The 13,987-nt window shown below is 43.5% G+C and overlaps 1 protein-coding gene across 1 annotated transcript; it reads left to right on the top strand.

The window, feature by feature from the left end:
- The first annotated feature begins 3,628 nt into the window (after positions 1–3,628).
- On the top strand, positions 3,629–4,561 carry LOC110151405 (olfactory receptor 2A12-like). The gene has a single exon (XM_020914780.2). It carries the CDS (start codon positions 3,629–3,631, stop codon positions 4,559–4,561), a length of 933 nt encoding a protein of 310 aa, XP_020770439.2.
- Positions 4,562–13,987: the final 9,426 nt, after the last annotated feature.

Here is a 13,987-nt window from a genome sequence, read left to right as displayed (position 1 = left end):
TTTTTAAGAAATCTCCACACTGTTCTCCATAGCGGCTGTACTAGTTTGCATTCCCACCAACAGTGTAAGAGGGTTCCCTTTTCTCCACACCCTCTCCAGCATTTATTGCTTGTAGACTTTTGGATAGCAGCCATCCTGACTGGCGTGTAATGGTACCTCATTGTGGTTTTGATTTGCATTTCTCTGAGAAAGAGTGATGTTGAGCATCTTTTCATGTGTTTGTTAGCCATCTGTATGTCTTCTTTGGAGAAATGTCTGTTTAGTTCTTTGGCCCATTTTTTGACTGGGTCATTTATTTTTCTGGAATTGAGTTGCAGGAGTTGCTTGTATATTTTTGATATTAATCCTTTGTCTGTTGCTTCGTTTGCTATTATTTTCTCCCAATCTGAGGGTTGTCTTTTCACCTTGCTTATAGTTTCCTTTGTTGTGCAAAAGCTTTTAAGTTTCATTAGGTCCTATTTGTTTATTTTTGCTTTTATTTCCAATATTCTGGGAGATGGGTCATAGAGGATCCTGCTGTGATTTATGTCGGAGAGTGTTTTGCCTATGTTCTCCTCTAGGAGTTTTATAGTTTCTGGCCTTACATTTAGATCTTTAATCCATTTTGAGTTTATTTTGTGTATGGTGTTAGAAAGTGTTCTAGTTTCATTCTTTTACAAGTGGTTGACCAGTTTTCCCAGCACCACTTGTTAAAGAGGTTTTCTTTTTTCCATTGTAAAGTCTTGCCTCCTGTCTCTGCTTTTTAATATGCTGTCTAGGTTGGTCATAGCTTTTCTCTAAGGAGAAAGCACCCTTTAATTTCATGGCTGCAGTCACCATCTACAGTGATTTTTGAAGAAAAATAAATAAAAAATGAAGAAAATAAAATCTGTCACTGTTTCCATTTTATCCCCATCTATTTGTCATGAAGTGATGGGGCCGGGTGCCATAATGTTAGTTTTTTGAAAGCTGAGTTTTAAACCGGCTTTTTCACTCTCCTCTTTCCAGATTGTGCTTCATGCAGCCTGGCATTTCACATGATGTACTCTGCATAGAAGTTAAATAAGCAGGGTGAAAATATATACAGCCTTGACATATTCCTTTCCCAGTTTGGAACCAGTCTGTTGTTCCATGTCCAATTCTAACTGTTCCTTCTTGACCTGCATACAGATTTCTCAGGAGGCAGGTGAGGTGGTCTAGTATTCCCATCTCTTGAAGAATTTTCCACAGTTTGTTGTGATCCATACAGTCAAAGGCTTTGGTATAGTCAATAAAGCAGATTTTTTTTCTGGAACTCTTGTTTTTTTCTGGAACTCTCCAACTCTTGTTGGATCATCCATTGATGATCCAGTGGATGTTTGCAATTTGAACTCTGGCTCCTCTGCCTTTTCTAAATCCAGCTTCAACCTCTGGAAGTTCTCAGTTTACGTATAGTTGAAGCCTGGCTTGGGAAATTTTGAGCATTACTTTGCTAGTGTGTGAGATGAGTGCAATTGTGCAGTAGTTTGAACATTCTTTGGAATTCAGTTTCCTTGGGATTGGAATGAAAACTTTGGGATTAGAATAAAAACCCTCAGAAAACCTGAAAGGATACTACAAAGAAACTTGTATGTCCCATGACAAGATGTGTTAAATTTTTAGCTTGCTGTTACTGTAATTTTCAGAACTAGTTGAGAATAATTTGTAAACATTATGTTCCTTTACCCTTTAATACTTCAGAGAATAGTTTCTAACATGTAAGAGAATAAGGATATTCTCTCACATAGAAGTTGTCAAACTCAGGCATTTTAACGCTGAATACTTATCTAAACTAATCTCATTAAAATTCCAGGCTTACCAGTTGTCAAATTAATGTTATTTGTAGTATTCCACTCTTCCAGTTTTACATTTTGCAATAGTTGTTATACATTTTTTAGTCTCCTTGACTCTATTACAGATTAGAACTTTCTTTGTCTTTCATGATAGATATTTTTTGAAGACTAGGGTGGCTCAGCTGGTTAAGAATCTGCCTGCAATGCGGGAGACTGGGGTTCAATCCCTGGGTTGGGAAGATCCCCTAGAGAAGGGAACGGCTACCCACTCCAGTATTCTGGCCTGGAGAATTCCAGGACTGAATTCCTGGAGAAGTCCATGGAGTTGCAAAGAGTTGACACGACTGAGCAACTTTCAGAAGCTAGTTATTTTGTAGAATATTTCTCAACTTAGGTTTCTTTGATGTTTTCTCATGGTTAGATTCAGGTTTTGCTTTTTTTCTCTGAAACAATATATAAGTCATTGTTGGTTTTCACATATGGAGACACCAGGTGTCTGCTTCTTATCGGTGTCATTAATTGTAATCACTCATTTAAGATGTTGCCTAGTTTCTCCACTGAAAGCTACCACATTTTACTTTTGTAATTAATAATTACTTTATGGATAGATAGCTTGTAGTTATGTAACAGTCTGTTCCTTATCAAATTCATTCCCCATAGATTTAGCATCTGCATCAGTTCGATCTTGAGAAGAGACAGAACATGCCAGTAATGTGAACAGGGAAAATTTACTATACAGAATTGTTAGCTAGTTAAAGGTAGATAACTGCTAAAAGCCTTAAAAAAGAACTTGAAGAGATCCAAAAGTAGCAATTTAAAAAAGGAAAAGCAGCTACTGCCTTATGGCTAAAGAAGTGTACACAGGCACTAAGGATTTAGGAGTTACTTCCCACCTTCCCCCTGCTCTTGATACCACTATCTATCTTCCCTGATCAGAAAAACAAAGACTGAGCTCAGACTTTTTAAAAAAGTGTATGCCTGCCACAGGATACAGTCCGCTACTGGGAGTGGGGGTGGAGCCACAGGCCAGAGTTCTTCTAGAAGTGATCACTGGGTAGGGAGAGTGTGTGTGTCCTGAGTATTTGACTGTGGTTGGAGGCTACCAACCCACTGGCTCTCTAGTTGAGCAACTGAGGAAGGAGAATTGAGGCTTCAATCTCAGGGCCTCCCTCCTACCATCATCATGTTGCTAGGATTCTCTGTCCATGGAATTCTCTAGGCAAGAATACCGAAATGGGTTGCCATTCCTTTCTCCAGGGGCTCTTCCTGACCCAGGGATCAAACCCGAGAGTCTCCTGCATTGCAGGCAGATAGTTTACCTCCTGAGCCAGCAAGGAAGCCCCGCCCTCTACTGGTAATGCCTATGTCATCAGCTGTCAAAGAGACAAATTTACAGGGTGGGGAGAGGCTTGTCGCACATCCAGACAAATGATCTCTAAGGTAGAGAGGAAGCTCACATCTGCAGGTTTTGGGGGCTGGAGCAGATGCTGTGTAAGTTGATTGTTACTAGACATTTGAGTGGCCAATTTTTCCTCTGAGGGGTTAGGACTAGGCCTGGGGAGATTGCAAATGAGCATTTACTACTATTTAGTGTTTTAAGGCATTGTAGGAGATGATTCACATACAACTCCCCAACTCCTCCTAAACACCCTGAGAGATGAGTATTATTAGCCACATTTTACAGAAGAGACTGAGGCTCAGAAAGTGAAGTAACTGTAAGAGGCAGTAGGTAGGCAGAGGGCAGAGAATTAATCTTACAGCTGCCTCCCTCCAGATCTTACTAAACTATCACATTTTAGGTGACATTTAAATGCATATCATTCTCTTATATGCCCACCATGTGGATGCCTCCAGGACAGAACCAAAGCTGGGTTTCTGAATTTATCCTGCTTGGCTTCTCCAGTGACCCCACGACCAACAGGACCCTCTTCAGTGCCTTCCTTCTTCTTTACCTGAGCTCAGTCCTGGGCAATGGGCTCATCATCACCCTGGTATGCCTGGACATGCATCTCCACACTCCCATGTATTTCTTCCTCTGTATCCTCTCCCTGCTGGATATGAGTTATGTCACCACTACAGTGCCCCAGATGCTGGTGCATCTTCTTTCTCGATCTCAGACCATCTCCTTTGCTGGTTGCTGGCTACAAATGTACATCTTTGGTGCCGTGGGCCTGACTGAGTGCATTTTATTTGTCGTCATGGCCTTTGACCGGTATGTGGCCATCTGCTCTCCACTGCGTTATACTGTCATCCTCAGCTGGGGCCTGTGCACACAGCTGTCTGCTGGGACCTGGGCCTGTGGTTTCTTCTTCTCTCTGATCCACACTTTTTTCACCATGAGGCTGCCATACTGTGGGCCCAACAGGGTCAACCACTACTTCTGTGAAGGCCCCTCAGTACGAGATTTGGCTTGCATGGATACCCACGTCATTGAGATGGTGGACCTAGTCATCAGTGTCTTCATGGTTGTTGCCCCACTGTCCCTCATTGTGGCTTCCTACATCCGTATTGCCCAGGCCATTGTTAAGATCAAGTCCATGCAGGCCCGCTGCAAGGCTTTCTCCACCTGCGCTTCCCACCTGACTGTGATCTCATTCTTCTATGCTCCAGCCACCTACCTCTACATGAGGCCCAATGCAAGCTATTTCCCTGAGCAAGACAAGCAGGTATCACTATTTTATAATGTCTTCACTGCTCTGCTTAATCCTGTGGTCTACAGTCTGAGGAATGAGGACATGAAGAGGGCTTTTCTCAAAGTGATGGGGAGGTAGACTGGCCTGCTGAACTGGGAGACAGGAGGAGTCTGGGGTAAAGTGTCCAATGGTGAGGAAAGGGAGAGCATCTATAACATATGAAACCAACATTATACAATAGAACCAACACAGTACTCGGTCAGTGGAACAAATGTGGAACATGAAACTAAGGATGGCTGTCTTGATCATCTTTCTACATTGTGGTGCAGTTCGAAACAACTCCATAATCTCATGGGATTACACGGTAAAAGTCCATTTATTTGTCATGTTCCAATCAGTTGTAAGTAGACTGTGGTCTTCTGCCGTGGGATTCTTGGATCCAGCCTGAAGGAGGAGGCCCTATCTGGAACAGGTCAGACTTATGAGAGAGAGAAAGGGGAAATGGTTGAAATACATGATGACTCTTAAAGCTTCTGCTTAGAAGTAACACATATGTCAATGGACATGAGTTTGAGTAGACTCCGGGAGTTGATGATGGACAGGGAGGCCTGGTGTGCTGCAGCTCTTGGGGTCACAAAGAATCGGACACGACTGAGTGACTGAAATGAACTGAACTGAACACATATCTCTTTGCTGACATCCTATTGACCAAAACAAGTCCTATGTTTATGCCTTCTGACAAAAGGGCAGGAATTATTTTCTTCCCACAGAAAAGTAATGCAAGTCATGTGACCTGGGGATGGATGTGTATTCCCTCTACAGTGAGAGCAGCAAATACTATAGGTGATAATGTAATCTACAACCAAGGCACTGGGACCAATAGTATGCCTATAACTAACATGAAACGTGGTACCTGAAAGTGATGTTGTATATGGACATAGTAGAATCTTAAGTAGTAGGCAATCATAGAGGTACAGGAAAGTAATAAATACGTGCGACCAACATCAAAAATTAAGTCAATGGTATATGGAGCCAATGTAACCCATGGACCTGGCCTGATGCATGGAAGGAATATGGTTTGGGGCTGATATGGTATTCTCTACATCATCATGTGGAAGGAACAGAACTTGACATTAATTGACCTGGGTTCTAGTTCCAACCTTACTAACTTGTTATGTAGCTTTGGGCCATTTACTTCCTTTCTGTGGATCTCACTTTATTCATCTATAGAATGAGCACCTCAAATTGAAAGGTCTCTAAGACCTCTGTGTCTCCAAAATTCTATGGCACAGTAGGTGAAATGCATGAAACCAAATGCAGTAAACTAGTGTATTTTCTATGAACTGTAGGGTGAATTACAAAACCATAGAAGAATAAAAATTAAAAATAAAACATAGAAGAATTAAAGCTGTTACAGGTACAGTACATTTTAAACAGTGCTTCTGATTCTTTCAAGGGACCCAATTGACATATGAGATTCTATAAGAACCCTGGCACAAGCCTCAGAGTTAGCATGGGAATCCAGCTTTCTTTCAGGCCTCATTGATGGCTCAGATGTCTTGCGAATGAGAGATGTAACAGGGCTGAGCTAAGCAGGGCTTTAGGTAGGTGAGTATCGCAGCACCAATGTTGTGGCAAAGTTCCAGGCAACTTTTCCAGGAGGTTTCAGGCAGAAAACGAAGGGTCCCAAAGGCTGTTGGAGTGTTCCTCCATCTGGGGAGAGGGTAAGAAGCTATGTGGCTGGTGGAAGGGACTTAAAACTTTTGAGAGCTTTCTGTTTCTGGCTTTGTGGGGAAGGGGGTTGCCTGGATACTGGGGAAGAGGTCTTATTGGCTCTTGGAGTTCCTTCCAGAAGGTGTGGAGTCTACCTGGTGGCTCTGCTACATCTCGAGTCAGAAATCAGGATGATGGAGAGTGAGAGTCTTGTGGGTGACATGATGAGGTTTTGTTTGTTTATGTACTTGGATATATAGTAACAGAGTTCATAATTCAAGATGATAACAGATTTTATTTTAAAGGTAGACAACCTCTATTTTTAAGAACCTGGGATGCGGACCAGAGTAGAGGAGAGAGGGTGCCATAGTATATTCAGAAGAATGACTTGGGACCATGGATGAGAGGGTTGGATTAAAGAGGAACATTTAGTGGGCTAGACCTAGGCATAATTTCTGAGGTACTAGGCTTAATGGTGGCAGTGAGTGGGGAAGTGCTGAAGTGACAAGGAAAGAAGCAAGAGCATGTGATGACTTGGGTGTGTAGGTAAAAAAGGGAGCAATCAAGGAAGCTATCAGGGTTTTAATCCAGGTTTACCAGTATCTCTGATTCCCTGTAGTTCACTGATGGGAGCCATTGATTGTCAGCTGTCATCACTAATTTCTGGCACTGGTGACAGAAAGTCACAACACCTGTCTTCATGGAATTTGCAGTCCACAAACCAGCCGTTCTTAGGAAGTGTACAGGTACTAAGGGGTGCAGTTAAAAAATGTTGTTAATTAATTCTCTGTTAATTTGGTCTCTATGAGGATTGTTGTTTTTTGTTTTATTTTTATTTTTTACTTTTTCCTGTTTCCTTGAACAAAGAAAATGGCAGAGTGGATCATAGCACCTGTCTGGTGGGACTCAGTTCATCTATTTGGGGGAAATATTTTGCTACTAGCCTGAAATGTCAGTCTCTCCAATTCTTTTCCCTTTTGATCCATTTCTGCACTAATGATCTCAAAGTTTATGTTTGGGGAGATAGGTAAACTACCGCTTATCAGCTGTGTGTTCCTGTGCAAAAAACTTAAGTCCCACAACTCTGCTTTCTCTGTTGGCTGATCTCTATGCAAATAAAGCTGAGCACTGAAAAATTGATGCTTTTGAACTGTGGTGTTGGAGAAAACTCTTGAGAGTCCCTTGGACTGCAAGGAGATCCAACCAGTCCATCCCAAAGGAGATCAGTCCTAGGTGTACATTGGAAGGACTGATGCTGAAGCTTAAACTCCAATACTTTGACCACCTCATGTGAAGAGTTGACTCATTGGAAAAGACCTTGATGCTGGGAGGGACTGGGGGCAGGAGGAGAAGGGGAAAACAGAGGATGAGATAGTTGGATGGCATCACCGACTCAATGGACATGAGTTTGAGTAAACTCCAGGAGTTGGTGATGGACAGTGAGGCCTGGCGTGCTGCGATTCATGGGGTCGCAAAGAGTCAGACACGACTGAGCGACTGAACTGACTGACTGACTGACTGACGCAAATAAAATTGCAAACTTAGATGGAATGGATATTTTCCAAGGGAGATGTAGATTACAAAAATTAAAACTTTTAAAGATAGAAAGTTTTCACAGATTGATTTCCATAGGAAAATGCAAAAGTGAGCAAAAGCTACTAAGTAACTACGCCACAACAAGATATAAAGATTGGTGGCAAGAAAGTTTGAGGAAAGGAGAGATATGTGATGGACTTCTTTCGAGTGGACACAGAGTCGTGTGTCCCATGTGAATGTTCATGAAAGCCTATCAGCTTCAGAGGAGAAATATGAGGTGGAAAAAATGACATGCTCTGTGAATGTCAGTCAGGCTTCTTCCCGAGACCTTCATTCAGTGGACGCATGAACAAAATGCCCATTAAGCAAGGATGGAGGTGATTCATATGGGCTTAGGACCAGGGTTTCCTTTTTGCACAGCTGACCTGGTTGCCACTACTGATGAGTGCTTAAATCACAGAGAGCAGAGATCAGCTCTATGACACCATGCCTCAGGAGAACAGCTGCCACCTGTGGCAGCTTGATTATATTGGATCTCTTCCATCAGGGAGGGGACAGTGATTTGTTTTCATGGGAGCATATGCAGATTCTAGATATGAATTTGCCTGCCTTGCCCACAAACCTTTTGCTAGCATCATTATCTATGAATTCACAGTGTGCCTAATCCACCATCAGAGAATCCCCACAGCATTGCATCTGATCAAGAAACTCATTTCATTTCTGTGGGTTCATAATTATAGAATCAGTGACCTTAACTAACCTCCAACACTTGGAATAAGCTGGGCAAGTTGAAAGATGAAATGATTTATTAAGACTCAGTTATTGCTATTCATAGGTAACAACACTTTGAAAGAATAGGACCCTATCTTACATACTTCTTTAAATTAAACGTGATGTTAAGTTTAAGCTTTGAGTCAGATACTATATGGCAGTGTTCCCTCCAATGCCAGAGTGCATGGACATGGGAATCAAGTTGTGAAATGGGAGTGGATTCTGTGACTCTTATAACCAGTAACTCACTCACAGAATATTTGTTTCCTATTTCAGGAACTCTGAGCTCTGCTAGTTTGGAGATGTTAGTGTCCCAGTAGGGAGTGTTTCCACTGGTGATCAAAACAATGTTTCCACTGAATTTCAAGATGAGATGTCATCTTGAGACATTTGAATGTACATGGGTTATTGTAAGTAAAGCACATACGAAATAATACCTATAAGGTTTTACCGTTATTATAATAACCAGAGAAGGAACCAGCCAACTCCAGTATTCTTGCTTGGAAAATCCCATGGACAGAAGAGCCTGGCAGGCCTTAGCTTACAGCGTCACAGAGTTGGACAGCATAGAAGTGACTTAGCATGCATGCACACATAATAATTAACATCACTATTGTTATTGTTTTGTTGTTCTTATCATTATTATTACTATCCTATTACCTTATCTGAGCTTTGTGTACTTTCACTGGCTCAAACAAGATTTATAGCACTGGGGAATACGAATTCCCAGGGATCAAAATGTTGAGGGCATGCATGATGAGATGGCTGCAATTAACTAATTATCACTGGACAGGTAGACAGCTTTTTCTGCCAATTGATAGAGAATGAAGCAGAGGAAGAAGTCTGAGGTCAACGGAATGGGGACATGGTTAGGAGGCAGGATTTCTAAGTCTGAATCACCTACACTAACTCATGTAGGGCAATGACTTTGCTTCTCTGAGCTTTAATTTTCATGGCTGTAAAAGAGAGTAAGGAAATGGGCATGTTGACCTTGAAGCCCCTTTATGACTTAGCAGTGAAGTGACCAAAATGAGCATCACTGACTCCCTCCAGACTCGGCCCATCACAAGCACTCGGTGGGTCACCATCATTGTCATTATCTGTAAGACGAGGCTCACAACGCTCCCTCCCAGGTGTCCCAGGAGGACCTGATGAGAAAATACACATGAAAGTGCTTTGTGTGTGAGGCCATCCCAAAGGACCACTAATGTGCTCTTGATCCTTAGTACCATCATCTCCTCCTGCCATTTCCCTCAGCTCCCTCCCCAGACATAAAATCAGAAAAGTTTCTGGAGCACCTGTCTTAGCAAACGAGAGATAATCCCCAGAGTCCTTCCCAGAGGTATTCTCAACCTCCACAGAGAGTCCCCCATTGTTAGGACTGCCGCAGCCCTAGCTTTTTCCCCTCTTTCCAGCCCACCCTCATCTCCTTGAGACCTGCAGGCCGACCTGGCTCAGAATTCAGCATCCAGAGTCCAGTCTTCCTCCTCCTACCAATCCCCCCATCTGGCCCAACCCCATTGGTAATCAGAGCCAGCTCTGGCACAGCAGGAAGAATTTCAGTTAGAGTTCAGTAGAGTTGTTATTCTGGTCAGGAATAGAGGGAGATTTTGATTTGCTCAAGGTTGTTCAGAAGATACAAGGGTGTGACCCAAATATGTTCTAATTGACAAGTTGGGGCACAGGGATTTTGGAGATAAGAGGAGAATCAACATGAGGGCTTCAGTTCTTGACATCTCTATGAGAAGACCAGGTACAATATCCTCTCCCCTAGGCTGGTCATATCCCTCAGAAGGCTGGAAAAGGAAGTAGACAGGTCACTATCCCTGCCCAGTGGGGAGGTTTTCTCCTGCTCTGCCCACAGGGACCTCTTCCTTGTAGGGTTCTTGTTGACAACATTCAGGGAATTCCAATTGGCATCTTCACGGAGCACAGGAATGGTGGTGGCAGGAGGCAGGAGGCAGGGGGATGGCCCTCCCCTTGCTCTCCCAGGAAAGTCTGGTAAGGAGGCAGGACCATAAAGCCTCAGTAGCTTGGTCCATTGAGAGGAGGTTGGATTGGCTGAGGCTCCCTCCATCTACACCTGAGGACCTGATAGGAAAGGCCTTCAGGAGTCAGGGCTGGCCAGGTCAAGTGCAAGGAGCTGAGCAATGGAGAAAAGGCAGGGAGTTCATCCTTCCACCTCTCAGAAGCCTAGTGTTTTTCTGGAGACTGAGTTGCCTGGAATCCTGCCCCCCTGGAGTACTGAGTACTTCCTGTTCCATCACTGTCCCTTAAGAACAAGTGACAGTCTCTCTCCGTGAACTGTTTCTGTGGATTCCAGAGGGGTGAGATGGGGCTGTGGGTGGGATCCGGGCATCTGTGGGGCTGGTGGTCAGCGGTGGCCAGGGTCACCCGGCCACTGGGTCCTCTGTGCTGTGCCCAACATCCCTCCAGCCCCTCCCTCGTTCCCCACTCTTCTTTCCTCCTCACCTCACACTTCCATCCCTTCCCCTTTTTTCTTCCTAGACCTCCACCTTCTTCCATTTGTTCATTTAGGGAATACATATGGAAAGGTCCTCTCTGCCAACCCACATTCTAGGAGCTAGAAACGGAAAATGAATTTCCTAAGCTCCAGATCTCCAAGTCCAGCTAATAGATGTCATGAAAGGACAACGGTGGTTGTGCTGGGAGAATTCTTTAACAATGACATCAGTGACCACAATGATTAGGACCCACTGCCCCTCTAGAGACCGTGGCTAGTGTAAGTTGAGACAGAGACTGCTGGACTAATGGGATCTTAGGAGACATTCTTTTTTTTTTTTTTAACTAAATGATGTCCCCGTTCCTATGGAAATCAAGGTTGACTAAGAGGGAGGCTTTTACAAGGATTTACTAAGCTCTGGTCTGGTAATTTGTTTCCCAGGTGGCTCAGCAGGTAAAGAACCTGACTGCAATGCAGGAGACGCAGGAGATATGAGTTCGATTCCTGGGTCGGGAAGATCCCCTGGAGGAGGGCACGGCAATCCACTCCAGTATTCCTGCCTGGAGAATCCCAAGGACCGAGGACCTATATAGTCCATAGGTCACAAAGAATTGGGCACAACTGAAGTGACTGAGCATGCGTGCATGCAGGTGGTATTTCCCAAGTCTCTTTCTATGGATTCCCTCTACTTCCAGAGTAACCCCATGGCTCCCATATCTGAGTGATGGGAGAGATGGAGGAAGCTTTATCAGGAGAGAAAGTCTATGGCTTCCAGTTTATCTCTTTATCCTAGGAGGAGTCTGATTCTGTCTTATCTGGAGGTCATAAACTGTAGGCCATGATTCTGTAGTATCTCGTGCCAAACTTCAAGGAACTCAAATGGAGGAGCAGATAGGGGCAGTTTGCATTCTTTACCCCTCCCAATTAGAGCCTGTTCCCATGTAGCAGGAGAATTTAATGATTAAGAGTTGGCTCTGAAGCCAAAATGCCTTGGTTCAAATCCCAGGTCCATCACAGAAATTGTATAATTTGGAGCAAATCACTTACTTTCTGTATGATTTAGTTTATTTTTTTTCCATCAGTAAAAAGACTTACCTCAATGAGTTGTTATGAGGATAAGTTCATAGAGCAATGCCTGGCACATAGAAATTTTTCTCTAAACATTAGCTATTACTATTTCTGAAAGGAGGTTATATACTCACGCCCTTATCCATACTTTATAATAGATATTCTAAGTCAATGAGTGAGAACAAAGCTAATATGAGAGGGAAAAATTTTTCCCGAGATGCTATAGAGCTTTTATCAGAACCTTCTAGGGTTACCAGGGTTATAACTTGCCAATAACCACAAGGGGTTCTGAGAAATAGAGAAAGCATCTAATCAAGGTTTGGGAGTGGGAGATGGTGGAATAGGTCTGAAAAGGCTTCCTAGTGGGATAATGCTAAGCTGGGTCTTCGTTGTTGTTGCTCGGTTGCTAAGTGGTGTCTGACTCTTGGTGACCTCATGAACTGCAGCACGCCAGACTTCCCTGTCCATCACCATCTCCTGGAGCTTGCTCAAACTCGTGTCCACTGAGTCGGTGATGCCATCCAACCATCTCATTCTCTGTCATTCCCTTCTCCCCCTGCCTACAATCTTTCCCAGCATCAGGGTCTTTTCCAATGAGTCAGTTCTTCATATCAGGTAAAAGATTGGAGCTTCAGCTTTAGCATCAGTCCTTCCAGTGAACAGTCAGGACTGATTTCCTTTAGGATTGCTGGTTTGATCTGCTTGCAGTCCAATGTACTCTCAAGAGTCTTCGACACCACAGTTCAGTAGCATCAGTTCTTCAGCACTCAGCCTTCTTTATGGTCCAACTCTCACATCCATACATGACTACTGGAAAACCATAGCTTTGACTATATGGACCTTTGTTGGCAAAGTAGTTTCTGCTTTTTAATATGCTGTCTAGGTTGGTTGTAGCTTTTCTTTCAAGGAGCAAGCATCTTTTAATTTCATGGCTGCAATCACCATCTGCAGTGATTTTGGAGCCCAGGAAAATAAAATCTGTCACTGTTTCCACTGGGTCCTAAAGTGGAAAAGGTTGGCTGTGTAACAGAGTGTGTGTGGGTGATGGGGATACAGGGGATATTTCTTCCATGCTAGAGATCTAGGCAAGCATCTGCAGATGTGATAGAGGAAGAGACACTACATGAAATTGGCATTGTTGTTTGCTTGAATTAAGCTTGTATGGAGAAGATGGGATGGGGAACAGAGCTGGGTGCTGTGGCTCAAGTCTACATGAGGTAGGTCATTTAGGAAGGGCTCTGTGTCTAACATGATCTGGCTTTGGGAACGCTTTAAGAGTTTTAAGCAGGAGACAGCCAGGCCAGTGTTGTATTTTCACCAATCATTTATAGTAGTCCAAATGGAGAATGCATTAAAGGAAAAGAGTCCAGAGGCAGGGAGACTAAGGAGGGACTTCTACAAGATTATGGATGAGAAATTCTGGGCTCCTGACCCAGGACAAAGGAAGGGATGGCTTTGAGGGATATGTACGTGATCCAGTGGTCAGGTGAGAAGATGGGGGCAGGGATAGTGAAGACTGAGGATGGACTGATGTTTCCTGTGAGATTTTACCCCCACCAGATGCAGCCTCTACATGAACACACTGCAATGTTTTTCATCCATTTTACTGTTGATCGAAACGTGGGTAGTTTCCTCTTTGGGGGTATTTTGATTAGTGCTCTGAACATTTTTGTACATGTCTTTCCTAGAGTATATGTATATATATATATGTATGTGGGGTATGTTTAGGAGTAGAATTGCTGAGTAATGTGGAATGCATATGTTCTACTTTAAGTGAAATGAAAGTGTTAGTCTCTCTGTCGTGTCTGACTCTTTGCAATCCCATGGACAGTAGCCTGCCAGGCTCCTCTGTCCATGGAATTCTCCAGGCAAGAATACAGGAGTGGGCTGCCATTCCCTTCTCCAGGGGATCTTCCTGACCCAGGGATTGAGCCTAGGTCTTCCACATTGCAGGCAGATTCTTTACCATCTGAGCCACCAGGGAAGCGCTCTATTTTAAGAAATACCACCAA

Source organism: Odocoileus virginianus, chromosome 5, assembly GCF_023699985.2.
Source record: "Odocoileus virginianus isolate 20LAN1187 ecotype Illinois chromosome 5, Ovbor_1.2, whole genome shotgun sequence".
NCBI lineage: Eukaryota > Metazoa > Chordata > Mammalia > Artiodactyla > Cervidae > Odocoileus > Odocoileus virginianus.
This window is presented reverse-complemented; position numbering and strand designations above follow the sequence as displayed.